The following is a 21,136-nucleotide window of genomic DNA, read 5'->3' on the forward strand; positions in this document are numbered from 1 at the left end:
ATACTCCATTTTTGTCTACACTGAAGAGCTAAAGCTTACCCAGTGAAGTGTCCTTATACTAGAGTTCTGAGTAAGGATTTGTTTGAAAAGCTGAAATGTTGGAAAACTTAAATTTACAGGCTTGTCGGATATGAAACCAGATACCCAGGAGCAAAATATTAACCGCAATTGTTGTTATTGTTGTACACAAACAAATATTCTTACTTCAACATAATCTCCATGAATGCAAAATGCATCATCATTCAGTACATGGAATGGTTCTTCAAAATGGATGCCAATGATGAAGCCATCAGGAACTAGAACACGCCAAGAACAACTGAGATTTGGAAAATAGTTTTGGGGATAGTTGGGTGAGGTTATCATACCTTTGTCTGCATGCAAAGTACCTCCACAACCTAAATAAAAAGAATGAAAGTCTATTAAGCAAAGAACAATTTAACTTATAACCTAATTTCATGATATATTTTTGAATGAAAGCTGACCAGATTTATTCTTATATAGTTTTTTTTAAAATATGCTGAGAATCAACTTTTTCTTATAGGGTAGTGTACAACATTTTGGTCATTGTGGGTTGTGCTTACTGTTTTAGGAAGGAATGATGGCACAGTAGATACAGTTGCATTACAGCAAGGACTGGGGTTTCCAATTGTGAGGGAGATTGAGATTTCATTGTTATTGAAATCTTCAATACAAATCTCTCTAAGAGTAGCCGAGTGCTGACAACAATATTTGTACTCTTTGAACCACTGTGATCAGCCATTTTGCATTTTGAATGGGCAAGCTCTGATTTCTTCTTCTGGGTTATAAACTTCCTTCACCTTGACAACCTTGCTTGGCTTGACTTACTAGATTTCTCCTGTTTGTCTGATTCACTGACTATGAGCAAATGACCTGTGAAAGTTCAGAGCTACCACCACATTTCTGACTCTGCTCTTAGAACAAATTCACAAAAGAAATATACCGAGAGAATTCTGGTCAAGAGTATGTCCCCTCATTAAATAAGATTATAACCATTTACATTCTGTTTTCCCTCCCCCATCTTTTTAACATATAAAGGATGGACAAGTGTAATTTTAAAAAAAAATACTTACTTTTGTGGAAAGAAGCATTAAATCCAGCACCAGTAATACTTGAATCTGAAGTGAACTGAATGAACATGGCATTCCCAGTTGATCTTATGGGGGCAGGAGGTTCTCGGCCGCATACAGTGGATAGAACTGGTGCAAGACTATTGTCTCCTATGAAAAGAAATGGGACAGAACGAATTGGCATGATCTTAAACTTTCCATTATTTTATTTATCTATTTAGTTAGTTATTTTGTAAGTAACTAAAGGCAGCAAACATACATAATACTCCTTTGTCCTCCTATTTTCCTCACAACAACAACACTGCAAGATGAATTGGACTGAGAGAGTGTGACTGACTCAAAGTAACCCAGCTGGTTTTCATGCCTAAGACTTGACTCTAACTCAGTCAGTCTCCTGGGTTTGTAGGACAGCACCTTAACTGCTACTACGCCGAAGTGGCTCTCCGTACTAGTTACTTGTCACAGGAACCATCTTTGATTTGAAGAAGTAACATTAAGACTGGAAATTCTAACTTCTTTCATCAGTTATTGTTTTGGGCAGCCAAACGATGTTACTTATTCCAAACCATACCAATCAGTCAGCTATGATGCCAGTGTTTGGAAGAGAACTGTCTTGTAGAACATTTGGAATCCATGGACTGATAGAAACAGAACTTCATTCTGCATTCAGAGTAAGACCCCCCCCCCAGAGTAATGGGGGGGGTCATTTATACATTCCACAGGGAGCAACATGGTCCAAGAACTGATACTTGGTAGATCTTCATTTTAATGATACTCTATAATTGGGAAGGAGTAGACATGCAGCAGAAGACAGGCACACATTTTTATTTGAGCATTATGGAGATTTCATAACCCTGATTTCCCACTGCAATTCTCGCTTTACAAAAACGCGAGTGTGCCTCACCGTCTCTGAAGACAAGTTTATCATCACTGCATGAGCCATGAGACTCTATATCCAAAATTAGGAGGGTAAACTCCACTGTTGAGTCTTGTGCTCTGATAAGCCATGTGCAATCTGCAAAATTTCTGTACTTTGAAGGCCAGTCTGGTGAGAATAGGAAAAAAGGTGTTTCACCAGCTGTTAGGAGACCTCCACAGGCACCTGCCACCAAATCAGGAGAAAGAAAAAAGAGTTCCAGTTTAATAGATACACAGTTTGTTTCTCTTCTTCCTAGGTACTCTAATTTCCAGGGGCTTCAGAAGTAGCACCTTTCGGGGACCCCATGCTTTAGCAGATGTTTCCCAATTTCTTTGCTTCATCTGTGTTAGTATTCTGATAAATCAGAACTTAATAATTAATTATTCTTCATAGCAACCATATATGAATTGAAAAACTCTTCCTGACAAACCTGATGCAAAAGTTTTTAAAATCCCAAACTGGCCCACTAGCCACAAGGAATATAGTAGAAAGTCATGCAACTTTCACATAAAGGAGAAGTGCATGAAGATACATGGAAAAAAGAAGAACCTTGCTCCCTCCTGCCTGAAAATGGGGCTACTATTTCCCATGTCTTCCTGTATGGATTTTTTTTTCTATGGAGAAGGAAACTGGGAGCACTTGTCTCCTGCTTTCAGGTGCATACATGTAAGGTGGGAAAAGCAGTTATTTCTCATTTTGTACTACACAGAAAAAAGCATCTAGTGTCTGAGGAGGCAACAGATGAAGACCTTGCTTCATCCTGAATGTTCTCCATGTAGAAAGAAGTAGGGAGCCATCTTCTCTAATACTACCAAGAAAACATATGCTAACAGTTATTGAGGGAATACAACATATTTCTTTATGTCTCCCCAAACGAGGCTAATAATAGAAAAGAGGATGGAAAACAAACCTATAGGCAAGTTATTTTCAGTATTTGCTGATGCTTCCATTGCATACCAGTCCAAAAGAAACCCCTTTCCATTTGCATAAGAATCAGAGGTGAATTGGAGAGTGACAGAGTTTCCAGAGGAGGTGAAAGAAGATGGAGCTACCCCACAATATGTTCCAATGAGACGTGAATGTATGTCTGGCCCATCATAAATCTGCAATAGGAATAGATCAAGATTTGAAACTATTTTTAAAATGTCCATAGTTTATGTATATATTAGAAAAAAGTTAATAATAACTTGCTTTAATTGGCTATTGAATGCATGTGAAAATTACATATTTCACATGTAATTTTCTGTTTATGCTTAACATGTCTTTTGCAAAATTAAGACTGCATCTGAGAGTCTATCCAGATTTGAATGCTGAGACTACTGATAAAGAAGAAGTTGCCTTACTTATTTGGAAATACTTTCACTAAAAATGAGAGACATACAATGAATTCTTACCTTCAGCTTATCATTATAACAATTATTCACATCCTCAATATCCATTTGTGATATATCACCATGAATAACTTGTGTTTCATTCACAGTTATCATCCACTGATAGTTGGAGAAGTGAGGATACTTTCTAGGCCATAGTGGAGAAGCAATTTGTCCATCTGTTCCTATAATACTATTTCCAAACACTAGAAAGGAATAGCAAGATTGATTCCTATTTTAATGTATATATTGTATCCATAAGTATATTATACAGATTTATAATACAGGTAGTCCTTAATTTATGACCATTCATTAGTGTTTGTTCAAAGTTACACTGGCACTGAAAAAAGTGACTTACAACCAGTTCTCACACTTATAATTTTGTCAATGTTCCCCCCTCCCCATTATAAAAAATTGGATGCTTGGCAACTGGGATATATTTATGACAATTGCAATGTTTCAACGTCATGTGATTACAACTTGTGACTTTCCTAGTTGGCTTCTGACAAAGACATGCTTAAAAAACATATGATTTTCTTAAGAACCAGGGTGATTCACTTAATGATTGCAGAAAAATTTGTGTGGTAAAATTGGATGTGATTCATTTAACAACTGTCTTGTTTAGGGATGGAAATTCCAATCCAAATTGTGGTTGTTAATTAAGGACAAGCTACATTGCATTTATTTATAAGCTCTCAGTAAATCTTGATTTACTTAGGAGCCCTTTTTGTGTGCCATGGATGGACATTGGTCAGAGAAGAACAGAAGTACTCAGACAGGATGCTGAAAGTGGGGAGCAAAGTGCCTAATTGAAAGCTTCGTATGGGCTTGCCCCAGGCACTTTAGTAGGGATTTGACATGCTCCTTCTTCCTTTCTGGGTTGGGCAGGAAAGGTGTCAGACCACTCGTACAATACTTTTCCCTGTAGTACTAGAGACTGTTGCCTTCAGAGAGTTCAGTTTGCTATCTTTAATGTTGACTAGCAATGTGCAATTTCAAGTAATGGTAATCTTTCATCTTCATCTTAATATTAGTTAACAGAAGATTCTTTTAAAGAGGATACTGACTAATATCTCTTCAAATGCAGGAGGATTTTCTAAAAAGTGGAACGTTACTTATTTCCACTATATCTGTTGTTCTCTACAACTATTAAAACATTTGTATATCAGATATTTCCCTATTTAGCACCAGCTAGTTCAAATTCTATTCAATGTACAATATAAAGTGAAAAGATCAAATATAGAACTTTGAAAATGTACAAAAATCAAACATATCAAAAACACAGATCTCCCAGTTAGGAGAAGGCTAGACAACAGATTTTTTTTTTTACTTGAAATACTGCAACTCCTTGAAAGCTGTGTTTAATCTGTGCTAATATCTGCAGCTTTGATCTCTTACACCAATAGCTAAACAGCCAAGTTCAATATTTCAATATTTTACCCTCAAATCAAAATCAAATATAATTTAGTTCACCATGTAAGAGTGTAATGATAATATTCTCAGATTATAGTTTATAAACAGAAATCAATAAATACTATAATTCATCGGAGACTAATCTCAAGATACAGGCATTGATTTTTAAATCTCATACACTTGAGCTAATTCTTACTTATTGCAGCTTTCAAATTCCCTGTTTTAAGTGGCAAATTTACTGTCCTTTACCATGTTGGACTAGATAATTTTTTATCCTCAGTTGTTAGCTTAGTGTAATGGGATTTGTGGACCAAGGTACATGTAGTCCTTGACTTTTCGTTTAGTCACTGTTCAAAGTTACAACGGCACTGAAAAAAGTGACTTAAGGCCATTTTTAACACTTACGACCTTTTCAGCATCCCCATGGTCACATGATCAAAATTCAGATGCTTGACAACTGACTCATATTTATGATGGTTGCATGACTGGAGTCATATAATCACCCTTTGCTCCCTTCTGACAAGCAAAGTCAATAGGGAAGCCAGGTTTAGTTAATAACCATGTTACTAACTTAACAATTGCAGTGTTTCATCTAACAACAACAAGAAAAGTCGTAAACTGGGGAAAAACTCACTTAACTATCTTGCTTAGCAACAGAAAATTTGGGTTCAATTGTGGTCTTAAGTCGAGGATTACAGGAGAAACATAGACTTATTTTTTCAAAAGAAGAAACCTTGATAGCCTATCATAGCATATATCTTTCTTTTTCCATCTTCCAAAAGATTTATAATAATAGAATTCTTTTGGAGTCGAATGTTTACTTACAGTGGGCAAATGTAGCCTGGAATCCTCTTCTACTACTAGAGCCATCTGAGACAAACTTCACCCAAAGGATATGTCCGGTAATTGAGGTATAATTCACTGGCAAAGAGTTCCCACAGTATCGTCCCACCAGAGAACCACTGAAATTACCTTCCCTAATTTCTATGTAGTCTCTGGTACAGCCTTCACTTTCTTCCACCTGAAAGTCCCTGAAAGGGTTTTAATTAATATAAGTAAATTAAAAGTACAAAGTTTAATAAAATAACAATTTAATAGAATTTCAAAACATTTTTGCTAATTGTCCAATTTTCTTTCCATTGTTACTGATAAGAAAAATATCCTTGTATAAGTTTGATTGCTATGTCCTTCCATTTCTCCTGATCTCCAGAATGGAAGGGCATTACAAAGATCCATTCTTGCTCTATCCAAATGAAAAATGGGCCAAAGGTCTTAGTCGCACTTATTCTGAAAGCATCACTGTACCCTTGGCCGTTCCCCTGTATTATTCTGCTGAAAAGTTAATTTTTTTTAAATGGAAAGGTTATTTTTTTTCATTTATCTAGGATAAAAATCATTCTTGCCAATCTGATTTATTTATCCCAGAGATCAGCCATATGTGGTCTGTTGTAGCACAGCATTGGAATCCTGCTAAATAGTGCCTGTTAACATGCAAAGCAAAATAATGAATTATAAATATTACTTTGTTAAAGAAAATCAAATAAGCATTTGGTGCTTATTCTATGATTTAAGATTACACCACCATCTAAAAATATTGCCAATCCTTATTTATTTGATCTTACAACCCATCAAACCTTCAGATCAAATCTTAGCCCAGTCCTATTAATTTTACTCCTCTTAAATGACTTAGAACACAAAGAAACATGATCACATTTTAGCAATGTTATCTATCATGTTTCATCAATTCTTTTAACTTTAGGTTCTCCAATGTACAGTAATGGAAAGACTAAAATAAAGTTAGCCAACTGCATTGCTGCATTTGCTTTAATCTCTTTTGTTTAAATTTAAATCTGTTATTACAAATGTAATGACTTAGACACTCCAACTTTATGTAATGCATAACCAGATATATTATTTGATAGAGGGAGGAACCCCACACATATTATTTTACATTTTGGATCAAACTATATCATTAAAGTTGATTTGATGAATGCAAAGCTTTAGTACTTCTTACTTCAAATTCAGCTTTTATTTCCATTATAGATGGAGCATTTTTTTTCAGTTTTAGGACAAGAGACTCTTCAGTTGGGATTTCTGTTTTTGAACTGCCTGTCACCAGAAATTTTCTTTGCCATATTTTAAAAGCTTTGATGGGGTTTTTGTTTTATAGTTTTTCCAAGTGGGCGTGCATTCATTTCCCCTTAAAATGCATGACTCAAAACCCCTGACCCATGTGTTTTCTGATTTAATTGCAAATGAAAGGGACTGGGCTTCAACTTGATTTCAGTCTGTCTCAGACAGAAGCCGTATTTCTGAAGATTTTTCTGTGCATGTTCAGAATACAGTCCTTGTCTTACAACAGTTCATTTAGTGACAATGACAAACTGAAAAAAGTGTCTTATATAATGGGACATGCATTATTTGCAGATTTTTTTAAATGTTAGTATATTCTTTTTATTGTTGTTCTAATATACAAGGATGAATTAATTTCCATTTGTGTTTCACTTTTTGAAACTGAAGTATGATGTAAAGGTAGTTTTCAACTTACTACAGTTCATTTAGTAACCACTCAAAGTTACAACAGTTCTGAAAAATGTGACTTATGACTGTTTTTCACAGTTACTACCTTTGCAGCATCCCCATGGATCACGTGATCAAAATTCAGATGCTTGGCAACTGGTTCATACTTATGACCGTTGCTGTGTCCCGGGCTCATATGATCCCCTTTTGCGAGCTTCTGACGAGCAAAGTCAATGGGTAAACCAGATTCACTTAACAACTGGGTTACCAGCTTATCAACTGCAGTGATTCACTTAACAACTGTGGCAAGAAATGTTGTAAAATGGGGCAAAACTCACTAAACAAAAGAAATTTTGGGCTCAATTGTGGTTGTAAGTCGAGGACTACCTGTATTCTTTCTTGAAAATTGTTGAATAAGTCCTGGTGCGAGGGAAGGATTGCTCCTAAATGTACTAGCCAATTATACAAGAACCAGTTTGTCTAATTTTATGGCCCTGGACTAGGAGTGGGGCGATTGCTTAGTCACATAAATTGAACAAGTGACTTTGGCACAGTCACTACTCTCAGCTCAGGAAAGAAGGCAAAGACAAACCACTTCTGAAAAGGTACGGTGAAAAATAGACTTGTTCTTCTAATCACCAGGAATCAATGCTGACTTGTGGGCAAAGAAACAAAAACAATAGAATAGAATAGAATAGAATAGAATAGAATAGAATAGAATAGAATAGAATCTGGAAGAGACCTTGGAGATCTTCTAGTCCAGCCCCCTGGACTAGATGGAGCGCCCATGATTTCTGGAGGCAAATACATATCACAGTTTAATATAACGTAAGTGGTACTAAGCAGACTCTGGAATTTTGGTATCAAAATAATATTGTATTTTTCAGAATGGCAGCCAGTTTTGAATAAAGAATAATTGTGCACAGTATTTGTATTCTCAGATTTTCTTCCATCTTTAACAGATGTATATAGTCATATGACATTTCATACAGGTAGTCCTTACAACCAATAAAAAACAAAACAACAACAACAAAAAAGAGATCAGTACTCATACTTACAACTGTTGCAGTTGTAATTTTGTAAAAGTTACAGTTGTAAAATCAGGGTGGCATCTATAAGCATAGATTTCAGTTGCCTGAAAGCTGACCAGGATAATATGCAATAGAAAAAAATAAATAAAACAAGCCCTTTCTGGCTGTGATTGCATTCACTTTCCAAATTGTGGGTACTGTTTTACATGCCAGTAATTACATCCCTCTAAATCCAGCATTTCCTTCCTGCTGCTCCATTAAAAGATTAAACAATAACTCTTTGAACAATTCATTTACGTGAAAGACAGCTGGAGCCGGTTGCCAGGGGAGCTCAGAAGATTCCAGACACATTCAATGTTCAATGGATAAGGCTCAGGAAAACTTGGGCTATTGAAGGCTCCTCTCTCCATATGGAAGGTACCCCCACAAGCTGTGCAGGAGAAGCAGGAGATGAGACAAAGTAAGACACGGAAATGGAGAAAATAACCTTAGTAGGATAAAAGTCTTAGAAAAGCATGGAATTTCTCTTAGCAAAAGCAAATACTGTTTGAATGCTACAGCTTATAACAGAAAATCCAAGTTGTGGGAAATAAGTGGCTTCCTTCTTCCCATCTTAGAAGTAGTAGGCTTCAGAGTACGTTATTTATTTTTATATATCAGATTTATAGGCCACCCACACCACTCACAGATCTTATCTGTCCAGATCATGACTGTTGCCAATTTAATACTGTTGCATCAAATAGAAGTACATTGCTAAACACCTGGAAATATGTCCATAATTTTTCCATTACATATTCAAAATGAACAGCTCCTTATTTGCCAGCCTTATCTGATGCAATACCTTTCATACGGGATTCCAGTTGCCTCCCTAAATCCTCTTCCAACCCAAACCCTGATAAAACCCCTTGTTTTGTTCTGTTGGTTCTCAAACCTGGATTGTTATTTAAAGGCCATCTACTTCCCATTGCAAAATCAGATGAGATGAGATGATAATTTGATCTGATAAAAGCCAGTTTGTTGTACTAATTAGGCATCAGGCTAGAAACCGAGAGACAGCAAGTTCTAGTCCCACCTTAGGCACAGAGCCAGTAAATTTCTGACAGACTAAGAAAGGAGGCAATGGCAAATCTCTTCTGAAAAATTTTGCCAAGAAAACTGCAAGGGCTAGTACTGGTAGTATCCGAGAATTGGACAAGATTAAATGAAAGAAAGGGGGGGGGAATCAGTCAAGGAAAAGAACATTTTCTGAATGAGCTATTCCATGCAGCGAACTAAAGAACAGATGAGTCAGCAAGTTCTGGAATGTTGTTGACAAAAGGCAAGGTAAATATCAAAATATATAACCTTTTGCTGCATTGTGCCTGATGTATTACCCAGGCTATAATGTTAATTTCCAAAAGCTTCTGATGACAACACTTATGCAGGCAGGTTTAAAATGACTGAATCTTCAAAAGTTGTTTGTCCTTATACTACAAGAGTTCGCATTTATTCTTACCAGATGTTGATGCAGCAAAGGTGGCATGAAATCCTTTTGCTGTGGTGGCATTATTAGAAACAAAATTGATGGATAAAGCGTTGCCAAAAGAAGTAACAGGAAGTGGCATAGTGGAGCCACAATAATGTCCTGGAGAAACAAATGTCAGTATTACACAGCCAGCATTGCATTGTATTGCATTCACACTTTGAAAATAAGATACAGTGCCCACTGCATACAAAAAATATTTTATGTCTTTCTAGTTCATTGTTAATATCAGAAGTTGTCAATCTGTTTTTATGTTTCCTCTGTGATGCCCTACTTCATCTTATTGAACAGGATATCTTGGAGAACGACATTTTTCTCAAAATGTTTCAATAGCTATATATTCATTCCACTGTTCTGATTTCTGGCAAAAGGAGAAATTAAAAGTCATTCTTCTTCCCTTTGTCACTCTGAATAGCGCTCTCTCTCTCTCTCTCTCTCTCTCTCTCTCTCTCTCTCTCTCTCTCTCTCTCTCTCACACACACACACACACACACACACACACACACACACACACACACACACACTACAATTTTGGCAAAATTCAATGAACAATGGCTTAACTGCTATGGAAAATGAAAAGAGGTGACTACAGTAAGCAACAGAGCAGCCTCATCTCTGTAGCCCACAGTAATGTATCTCATTATGCTGAAGACCTGTCATCTTCCAATTATTTTTGGATTATCTTCCTTATCTTCTGCCACCCTGAGGCAATATAATCAATGGCCAGAATTAATGGCCATTGCTGTCCTTAAAAAGTAGAGGGCTGTAGTTTTCCTATCCTGCTTACTTTATTTATTTAAATTTACATGCTGCCAAATCCATTCAGATTTCTGGAAGCCTCAGCATTAAATCAGCTATGTGCTACTTTCCAGATTTCTTTTCCTGAAATATAAAAATATCATTTATCCTTTAAAGCAGAGGTGGGGAAAGATGGCTTTTTATGATAGGGCTTTTCAATCTTTTCACAGATTGTACCACTTTTAGGACATGACAATATTTGAGTACCACCAGTGCTTAGCAAGGTGTCAAAAACTTGATAACTAAAAAAAAAGGGGGGGGGGATTGGGTTTTACTGATTAGATTCATTTGTTGTTATAGAAATGGTTAGTTTATAATATTATGGAAAAGTAAAAAGTTGAGATTCAATGTTAATGCTTCCTTCTAAAGAAACAAAGGAAGTCAGAAATCAATGCCTTTTCTTTTTCCCTTCTCCCCCTCACTTTTCCCTTTTTCTCTCACCCTTTGCTCGCAAAAGCCCCCCTCTCCCTCTCATCCTTTGCTCACAAAAGCCCCTCACTCACTCACTCTCTGATTCACTCACACTTTGCTGGCAAAAACCCCTCGCTCACTCTCTCACTCACTCACACTTTGCTCGCAAAAGCCCCTCACTTGCCCTCTCACTCACTCGCACTTTGCTGGCAAAAGCCTCTCGCTCATTCTCTCACTCACTTGCACTTTGCTCACAAAAGCCCCTCGCTCGCTCTCTCCTCACCACTTTGCTAACAAAAGCCTCTTCTCTATCTTTTTTTTCTTTCCCGCCAAAACCTGCTCCTTTTATAGCTTCTCCTCTCTCTTCCCTCCTCCTCCTCCTCCTCATTTTTTCTTCCGGAAACACTGGAAGTTCCTATCAGCATGTAGCTGCGTGCGCAGATACTGGGGCTTCTGCTGAGCCCTGCAGTTCCAGCTGATCTCCTCCAGGCCTGTGTGGCGCCACTTTAGCTCGTTCCTTTCCCCGCTACACTTAGCTAGGGGTCATGTACCACCTGCCAGGTGCTAAAGTACCACCGGTGCTGCAGGTTGAAAAGCCCTGCTTTGTGACTTGTGGACTTCAACTTCCAGAATTCCTGAGCCAGCCATCGTTTAAAGTGTCATTATCTCTTAAGTTCTGCTCTGAACAAATAAAATCTCTGTTTAAAAGATATATAGACAATCAGTACTATACTGTACATTTCTCATACCTTGCAAAGGAGCATTGGAATTATCTCCTTCCCGAATTTCTACATAATCAGTGCTGCAGTTAAGCATGTTATTTTCAATGTCAAAGTCAGTGAATGATAATGTAATGTGGTTAACTGTTGAAAAAGAATGGTACAAACATGAGGAATAGTAGTGCATTTTAGAGATGACTGAACTAAACTTTCATCCTTGATATTATTTATCAGTATAATTTGGACAGAACAGGTTACTCATGAATGAGGATCTGCTGTGGATCACACCAAAGTCATATCTAGTTCCAGCATTCCATTCTATGCAGCTAATCAGGTACTAGACAAGGCTTTAAGAAGCTGGTCTATAGCTTCCATTTATGTAAATCACAATTACCATCATAAATAATAGCTTTGAACGCCTTATTTAACATGAAATGATCTACTTTAAAACAATGTAATTAAATTCCTTTAAATAAAGTGATACTCCTGTGTTTTAATAAAAATTCCTCCAAGAATATCTATAAGTTGACTAAATGCTGGGAAGCTTGAACAAACCATAGGTGATCTTTTCTTTTTTAAATATAAATCTGATATGAAACCTAAGCTGTCCCAAACAATTTTATATCCAATTAAAATCATTTTAATCCCTTTATCATTCAACATAGAATTGAGGGGAAAGTGAATTCAGCCACTGTATAAGTATCTGATTTCTTGCCTATAACTCTGGAATTTAAAAAGTTCTAAGTGCTATTGCTATCCATACCATATATTATCTCTTATGTATAAGCAAATCCATAAAACATCAAGTTTTCAATTGTGGCATCAGCAAAAAGTTCAAGGGTTGCTATAACACTGCAAGAAACAGTCTTGTTTTAACCTTGATCAAATAAATTAACTTTTCCTTCATTTTATTTCTAACAGTCTTAATTTTTAATTCAATAAATTTTTTTATAAGATTTGATTTCTCTTCCATTCCTCTTTATCCCGTCCCACAGATTTCATCAAAGCTTTATCAAGCCTTAATAATAATAATAATAATAATAATAGTAATAATAGTAATAATAGTAATAATAGTAATAATAGTAATAATAATAATAATAAAGTTGGAAGGGACATTGGAGGTCATCAGGTCCAACCCCCTGCTCATTTCGGACAAATGGTTGTCCAGTTTCTTCTTAAAAACTTCCAGTGTTGGAGCATTCACCACTTCTGGAGGCAGGTTGTTCCACTGGTTAATTATTCTAACTGTCAGAATCAAAAACTAGGCCACAGCTGACCATAGCATTTCAAAATGGTCTAAGGAGATAATCTGAGGTATAAAATTTACTGTTGTCTAGAGGTAAGCTATTCCTCCTAGACACTAACACTATTCTGAATTGACAATCTGCAAAAGTACCTTATTCAAATTGCTGCTCACCTCAAAACCCATAGTTGCTTATGCATCATCAAGGCAGTGGTGAAGATAAACAAATTTCAAACAAGTAATAATAATAATAAAGTTAGAAGGGATCTTGGAAGTCATCTAGTCCAACCCCCTGCTCAGGCAGGAAATCCTACACCATTTTGGACAAATGGCTGTCCAGTATCTTCTTAAAAACTTCCAGTGTTGGAGCATTTACCACTTCTGGAGGCAGGTTGCTCCACTGGTTAATTATTCTAACTGTCAGGAAGTTTCTCCTTAGTTCTAGGTTGCTTCTCTCTTTGATCAGTTTCCATCCGTTGCTTCTTGTCCTGCCTTCAGGCGCTTTGGAAAATAGCTTGACTCTCTCTTCTTTGTGGCAGCCCCTGAGATATTGGAACACTGCTATCATATCCCCCCTAGTCCTTCTCTTTATTAAACTAGACATACCCAACTCCAGCAACCGTTCCTCATATGTTTTAGCCTCCAGTCCCCTAATCATCTTTTTGCTCTTCTCTGTACTCTTTCTAGAGTCTCAACATCTTTTTTACATCATGGTGACCAAAACTGGATGCAGTATTCCAAGTATGGCCTTACCAAGGCATTGTAAAGTGGTATTAATACTTCACGTGATCTTAATTTTATCCCTCTGTTAATGCAGCCTAGCACTGTGTTGGCCTTTTTGGCAGCTGCAGCACACTGCTGGCTCATATTTAAATGATTGTCCACTAGGACTCTGAGATCCCTCTCACAGTTACTACTATTGAGCAAGGTACCAAATCGTTGATGAATATGTTGAAGAGCACTGAGCCCAGAACAGAGCCCTGGGGCACTCCACTACACACTTCCCTCCATGTAGATGCGGTTCCATTGAGGACCACTCGCTGAGTACAGCCGGTCAGCCAGCTACGGATCCATCTGGTGGTGATGCTGTCTAACCCACATTTTTCTATCTTATCAAGTAGTAGGTTGTGATCTACTTTGTCAAATGCCTTATTGAAGTCCAAGTAAATTATATCCATAGCATTCCTCTAGTTCACTAATTTTGTCACTTAGTCAAAGAATGCAATAAAATTTGTCTGGCATGATCTATTTTTGAGAAACCCATGTTGGCTTTTAGTAATGACTTTGTTTGCCTGTAGGTGTTCGCTGATTCGTTGTTTATCTTTTCCAGAATCTTCCCAGGTATTGAGGTCAGGCTGATAGGTCTGTAATTTCCTGGATCCATTTTTTTTCCTTTTTTGAAGATGGGAACTACATCAGCTCTTTTCCAGTCCTCTGGTAGTTCCCCAGTGCTCCAGGATCTTTGAAAAATATAGTTCAGTGGTTCTGAGATCACATCTGCCAGTTCCTTGAGAACCCTGGGGTGTAATCCATTTGGTCCTGGTGATTTGAACTCGTCTAGGCTGGACAGGTGCTCACTTACCATTTTCTTGCCTATCTTAACTTGTGTTTCTATTCTGTTTTTTATGGCACTATTTTTGATAGGTTGGTCTGTTTTTTCCCTTTGTGTAAAGACAGATGCAAAAAAATGAGTTAAATAGTTCTGCTTTCTCCCTGTTGCTTGTCACCTTCTTGCCACTTTCACCCACTAATGGACCAATCATTTCCTTCACTTTTTTCTTGTTTTTTACATGTTGAAAGAAGCTTTTTTTTGTTATTTTTGACTTTGGTCGCAAGCCTTAGTTCATTTTGACCCTTGGCTTTCCTCACTTCATCTTTGCAGGCTCGGGCTCTTTGCTGATATTCTGACTTAGTTATGTGCCCCTCTTTCCACTTTCTATACTTGTCCTTTTTATCTTTCAATTTATCAGAGAGTTCTTTATGCAGCCATGCTGGTTTCTTTCGAGAGCTGTTATTTTTCCTCTTTGTTGGTATTGTGCTGGACTGGGCTTTTATTATCTCACTTTTCAAAATTTCCCAAGATTCTTGAGTTGTTTTCCCCTGGAGAATTCTCATCCATGGAATCCTTCCCAAACCCTCTCTAAGTTTATTGAAATTAGCTCTCTTGAAGTCCAAGACTCTAGTTTGACTGTGTTCTATTGCTTGTGCTTTCATAATGTTGAATTCCAATATTGCATGATCACTTCCTCCCAAGGTTCCTATGGCTTCAACACCTTCTATCATTTCATATCTGTTAGTGAGAATTAAATCCAAAATGGCTAATCCCCTAGTTCCCTTCTCTACTTTTTGGGAGACAAAATTGTCTGCTAGGTTTGTCAGGAATCTATTTGATCTTTCACTTGGTGCAGAGTTTGTCTCCCAGTTGATGTCAGGGTAGTTAAAGTCCCCCATTACTATTGTAGTTCCAGTATGAAAATATTTTCCAGGTTTATCATTTATATTTCCCATTTAGTTTTTAAAACTTTTTAAAAAATTAAAAAAACCAATTTCTGTTGCATAACCATAAATCATCCTTCTCCAAATCATTTTCTGGGTCGATATTTGTACTTCCATTTTCAATACTTTCTCTATTTTGTCAGATAAAATTTGTTCCACTTCTCTCATTATTTCATTAGCATTTCTTAGATATAGTCTAGCTAAGTCTATAAAAGGAGACAGAATTACTGACAGTGTTGATATTTTAGTTACTTATTTCTGGCTCTATTCTGCTTCTCTATAATATTTCCGATGTTATAAGATTTTATGTCATTTTGTCAGTTTCAGTATTAATTGACATCAAAAATAGGCTTTTACTTTTTTCTGCTTAAAATATTAATTCCTTCTAGTATCCAGTTTTTAAAGTTATTATTCATTTTTTGTTGTGACTTGCAATAACCTGGATAGCCAAAACAAGGCAGTTTCTCACAAAAAAAGCTGTTTTTCTTTTACTGTTAATAAGAACCTGAGAAAAATTACTTAACTCAACACAGGTATCAAAAAGTGCTACAAAGCTGAAAGTATGTCGCAACTTAGAACAATATGTCTAGCATTACAGAAAAAATATGCCACCTCCATGAATTGCAATTATCTTTTTTTACCTAATCTTAACCATAAATGCTTTTCCTGCTTTCACATTCAGTTACATATTCCCTATTAAGATGCATACTACAAACTGATGTTTCAACTAGGTTTGAAAATAAGAAATTTCCTCTCATTTTGTACAAGCTGGAATTACATTTTGCTTTAAACAACAACAAGAATAATAATCACTAAGTAGAAAGAAAATAAGGGAGATGCAAAACATCTTGTGATATTGTATTAATGTTCCAATGCCATGCTTAATTATGATTTGGAACCCAAACCAGTTGTATTACAATTAAAAAATAGGGTTAGCCACTCAACCATTTCAACAAACAGTTGAATTTATCTGACTAATATTGTGCTCACCAATGCAATCTTTAAACAAATGTGCTAGTTGTTAAGTGGAGCCACAGTGCCCCCGAAGGCCTTCCACATCTTTGAGGCACTTGGTGCTCTGTTTCCTGTCCCTTGGGGTTGCCCGGACCTCATCCTAATCCCTAGTTGGTTATTCAGCCAGGCAAGAGAGCCTAAACCAGTCAGCAGAAGCAACCACTACACAGAGGGCAGTTACAGCCTGTAGGCCAAAGCCTACTTTCCATCAGCTCCCCAAGGGCCTCCCAAAGGCTCCGCCTGCTCCTGGGATTCCCAGACTGCATCCTGCTCCCACGTTTGGTCCTCAGCCAGGCAAAGGAGCCTAAAGCTGATCAACAGAAGCAAATGGCTGACTTTAGAGCAAGCCAAGGCCTGCGAGGATCTGGTAGGATGGATGGGGGAGTCCCTTTGGTCAGTTGTAAGGGTGAACAATGGCAGGGGCACTGCAGCATTCATAATTTTGAAACTATGTCCTAAGTACCTTTTGGGTGTTCTGTCACAATTTTGAACAGTCGCTAAGTGACAGATCGTAAATTGAGGGCTACCTGTACTGTCACCTGTAAATTTAATTCCAGTTTGCATATCCATTTTTCTTATGGCCACAGGACTAATTTATTATTTTTGTAATAATCTTCTTTATGCCCTATAGAATTTCCATGGTGTTTAATGCTGAAAAATTAAGGCTGTACACTAAATACTTTATCTCATTTTGCACCAGATTGCACCACGTTAAATCCCCATAAGAAGAGAATAAGAGATAAGTATCATTGATATTTCTCATCTAACAGGATGCAGGATTTCCTACAAATAAGAAAAGGAGGAATTCTGCATTGTTTATACGGAAGAGGTGAGGATATTAGTCATTCTGCTTTCTCAGCAGGGAGAGATGAATTTGTTAACTTACATGGTTCTTGGGCTTGAATAATCCAACTACAGTTCTGATTATTTGGGTATATTGCTGGATACAGAGGAGAAGAAATGGCTCCACCAACTGAATCAGCTTCTAAGGCACTTCCACAAACTTTAGAGTAATAAGAAATATGCAGATGTTAGAGTGGCTGAACTGCAATGAAATTGAAGGTTATAGTATAGATCTCAATATGAGTGAGTTGGCATGGTAGAGCCAAAAGAAACATGATTACAACATAGATAAAAATCTACTAGCATCTATCATTCTCCACTTAAAACTTTACACAGAAAAGCGTGTATCTAGAAAGTGAGTCACAAAATCAATATATAGTTGGAAAAGCACTAAAGGAGTTTGTATGCTCAGCGCCAACACACACATACAAGTTATACATCTGCAGAGCTATACTAAATGTGCCTCTTTTCTAGGATTCACATTTGGGAGTATTCAACTCCTTGTCTTGCGAGTAGATTCTGTGGATGAAGCTAGATTGCTATTATTAACTCTCTACAACAAAATAGACACCTCACATGAACAAGCTCCTAATAGCATTGTATGAGAAATCTGGTTTGAATAAGCACTGCAGTGTTGTTTTTTTAAAAAGAAAGCATTAAACAGAATCAGCTTCTATTTGATTCCTGCAATTTTCTTACAATGGAAAGTTTGGGGATATATAGGCTTTATATTAATTTTCTCAATATATATTTTTAATTGTAAATATTTCCCAATGCATGCTTTTAAATATATTTTACAGATATAAGCAGAATTTATGCAGAACTTCCCTGATACCTACCTTAATGTAATTACATCAACATATGTTTAAAAAAATGAAAACAATATAAATAAATGTTTAGAGCATGAAATGTAACATAGAAATTGAAGTAGTATAAAGTTGTATTTTTTTTGTATGAAAAGTTTCTGAATTTCTTTTAGGATCTATTTTTTCTAAGTTAACATGTTTTGTTTCCTGGGAAAATATGGATGTTAATGAAGTGTTTTCAACAAAATGTTTTGAGTGAACTGCACCAATTTATTGTTCCAGTGTTTTTCTTTTTTAACATTCGTGGTTCTTTACAGATAGTCCCTAGAACAATGTTTCTCAGCCCTGGAAATGCTACAATATGTAGATGTCCACTTCCAGAATTCCCCAGCCAGCTGCTCTACATGGGGCATTCAAGAAGCTGTTGTCAATTGGCATGGACAGCCCAACATTTGTAATAGTTCAGAGGAGGGAATGGATTAATTTCTTAAAGATTAGATTGTGTGTATGCATGTGAGTGTGTATGTGCATATGCATGCTTTTGAGTCAATATTGATTCCTGGTGACTGTGCAGACTAGCCCGTGCAGTTTTATTGGCAAAGTTTTTCAGAAGAGGTTTTCCATTGCTGCCTTCCTAGGGCTGAGAGAAAGTGACTGGCCCATGGTCATTCAGCTGTTTTTTTTTGTCTAAAATGGGTCTAAAAGTCACCATCTCCTGGATTCTAGTGTAGTTCTTTGACCATACCAAACTTATTCTCATTTACATTTTTTTAAAGCGTGCAAGTGCAAAAATTGGGGGGAAAATATCCCTAAAGGTATCATTTTTGGCCTCATCTAGAGGGCACATTTGGGATGCTGGTAGATCTCCATGAGGCCCTGTTGCCCATCTGTGACCCAGAGTATTGAGAAATGCATCTGAATATTTGGCTAAACTATACTTCAACTATTTTTCTTCACAGAATTATGTGCTATCGTATTTGAAACTTCCAGCAAAAAAGCAACTGTTAATTGTTGCTATTGTCCTAAATGAATCAAAAGCCTTAATACTTAAATGCCTTTCTGACCAAGGATTTTAGTCTAGCAGAGATTTTAGATCACTGAGAAACTTACCTTCAGTGAACCAAGCTCGAAAGCCTTGGCGATGTACAGATGAGTCAGAGCGAAACCGCACAAACATGGTATTTTGGGTAGATGTGAAAGGAGAAGGCTGCTGCACTCCACAAACTTTTCCAAGAAGTTGAGCTTCCCTATTTGGACCATCAAAAACCTGTATGACAGAAGAGTCAATACAACTTTAAAATCACATAGTTTACAATTCCAACATTTTATAACATTTGAAATATATTATATAAATACATTACCTGAAAATACAATCCCTATGTAGTACCAGTCTGCATGTGTCTTAAAGGCCAGCAGGAGTCTTTCCTTATTTTCATATTAAAACTGTTTGGCAGTTCAAATTAAAACTGTTCAATTGTCCCCTCTTTTTGACATGGTTGACCATCCCAGTTCCTGTTTTCTATTAGATCTTGTAGAAAAGATCTATGTTGCAGGTACATCAGTGAGGGACCTACATCTGTTGGGACGCAGGAGATGTGCCTTCTCTGCTCTGGTGTCCACCTTGTGGGACATCCTTTCCTTTTGAAATTAGAATATCCCCATCCTTTCTTTGCTTATAAGGCCCTTAAATCCAGGCTATGCTTCCAGGCCTAGGGCTCTGATGGAACTGGAGATTTATTTTGATGGTTTCATTGCCCAGGGTTAGTAATTTTGTTTTTATGTTATTTATTATTATGTTTAGATATTTATCTGTTTTATTGGCTGTTTTATTTACCAATAAAACTGCCCAGAGCCCCATTTGGGAGGAGATGGATGGCTATTTAAAGTTGATAAATAAAATACAGAACAGACCCATTTTTGCAAAATATGAGTAGTTACAGCTATGCAGGGCTTTTTTTCTCATAGAACGCCCAGAACGGAGTTCCGGCACCTTTTTTGGATGGAACCTTATAGGGTAGGCAAGGCGGGTTGTATGACATGTGAGAGTTCCGGCACCTTTTTTTTTTTTTTTTTTTTTTTTTTTAGAAAAAAAGCACTGCAGCTATGTGTATTCATTGTAATAGTCAAAAATGGGAAGGAAGGAAATAATCCTGCAGCTGTTCCAGAAACGAGACTTCTGCTCCCAAGCACCATCAATACAGTGTTATGGACTCTCAAAGGTGTGGATTTGCTTTCAGACTGATTCAGATTAATTGAAGGGAAAATTGTAGTGTGGCTTGCAGCATGCTTTAGAAAATGCTGTTACACTAGCCAACAGTCATTGATTCAATAAACCATAGTTTAAGTACTTAAGTAAAAAAATGCCTAACTGCAATGTGTGAAATACTCTTCCTGTGTTTATTAAAGATAAAGGATTCACTGTTCAGTGTCCGGTTTATGAAATTCCTTTTTCCTGCCCTGAAATTTATTTTTTTACTGAGATGAAAATGTATTTCCCCTAGTATGTTTCTGACTAAGCTGTTCTTTTTTTTCTTGAGAAAGATTAAATTCCATTTCCCTTCTTTTTCTTGTATTTCAGAAAATTTAAAGTCCTTATTTATTATTAGATAAACATCACCTTGTATCTTTAGCAAAAATAATAAAGTAATATTTATTTTAGTGCAACTATTATGCACTAGTGTTGGTTATGAATGTAATTAGAGATTATTCAGTTGTATGCATTTTCCTTATATGTTTTATGCAACTTTATAATAATAATAATAATAATAATAAATTTAATTTATATGCCGCCCTTCTCCCAGCGGGACTCAGGGCGGCGCACAACATATTTAAAACAAAACATAAATACATTCCCCCCCGATAAAACCGAATTAAATCAAATTTTAAAGTTGTGTCTCTGTCAAATTGTTAAAAGATAAACCCCAAATAAAATCCTCCCTAGGT

The 21,136-nt window shown here is 36.7% G+C and overlaps 1 protein-coding gene across 1 annotated transcript in view; it reads right to left on the minus strand.

Annotated features, from left to right (window-relative positions):
* Nucleotides 1–21,136, minus strand: part of CUBN (cubilin) — a 198,533-nt gene that overhangs the window by 52,539 nt on the left and 124,858 nt on the right. The window contains exons 29-40 of the mRNA XM_029283182.1: nucleotides 19,304–19,460; nucleotides 17,431–17,547; nucleotides 11,822–11,935; nucleotides 9,837–9,965; nucleotides 8,639–8,771; nucleotides 5,616–5,821; nucleotides 3,402–3,583; nucleotides 2,946–3,110; nucleotides 2,438–2,465; nucleotides 1,993–2,190; nucleotides 1,092–1,238; nucleotides 205–395 (exon numbers count right to left, since the gene is read on the minus strand). Coding sequence (XP_029139015.1) covers nucleotides 205–395; nucleotides 1,092–1,238; nucleotides 1,993–2,190; nucleotides 2,438–2,465; nucleotides 2,946–3,110; nucleotides 3,402–3,583; nucleotides 5,616–5,821; nucleotides 8,639–8,771; nucleotides 9,837–9,965; nucleotides 11,822–11,935; nucleotides 17,431–17,547; nucleotides 19,304–19,460 — 1,767 coding nt within the window. The remainder of the gene's footprint in view (nucleotides 1–204; nucleotides 396–1,091; nucleotides 1,239–1,992; nucleotides 2,191–2,437; nucleotides 2,466–2,945; nucleotides 3,111–3,401; nucleotides 3,584–5,615; nucleotides 5,822–8,638; nucleotides 8,772–9,836; nucleotides 9,966–11,821; nucleotides 11,936–17,430; nucleotides 17,548–19,303; nucleotides 19,461–21,136) is intronic.

The sequence above is a fragment of the Protobothrops mucrosquamatus genome, unplaced genomic scaffold (assembly GCF_001527695.2).
Source record: "Protobothrops mucrosquamatus isolate PMUCROS unplaced genomic scaffold, P.Mucros_1.0 scaffold33, whole genome shotgun sequence".
Taxonomy (NCBI): Eukaryota; Metazoa; Chordata; class Lepidosauria; order Squamata; family Viperidae; genus Protobothrops; species Protobothrops mucrosquamatus.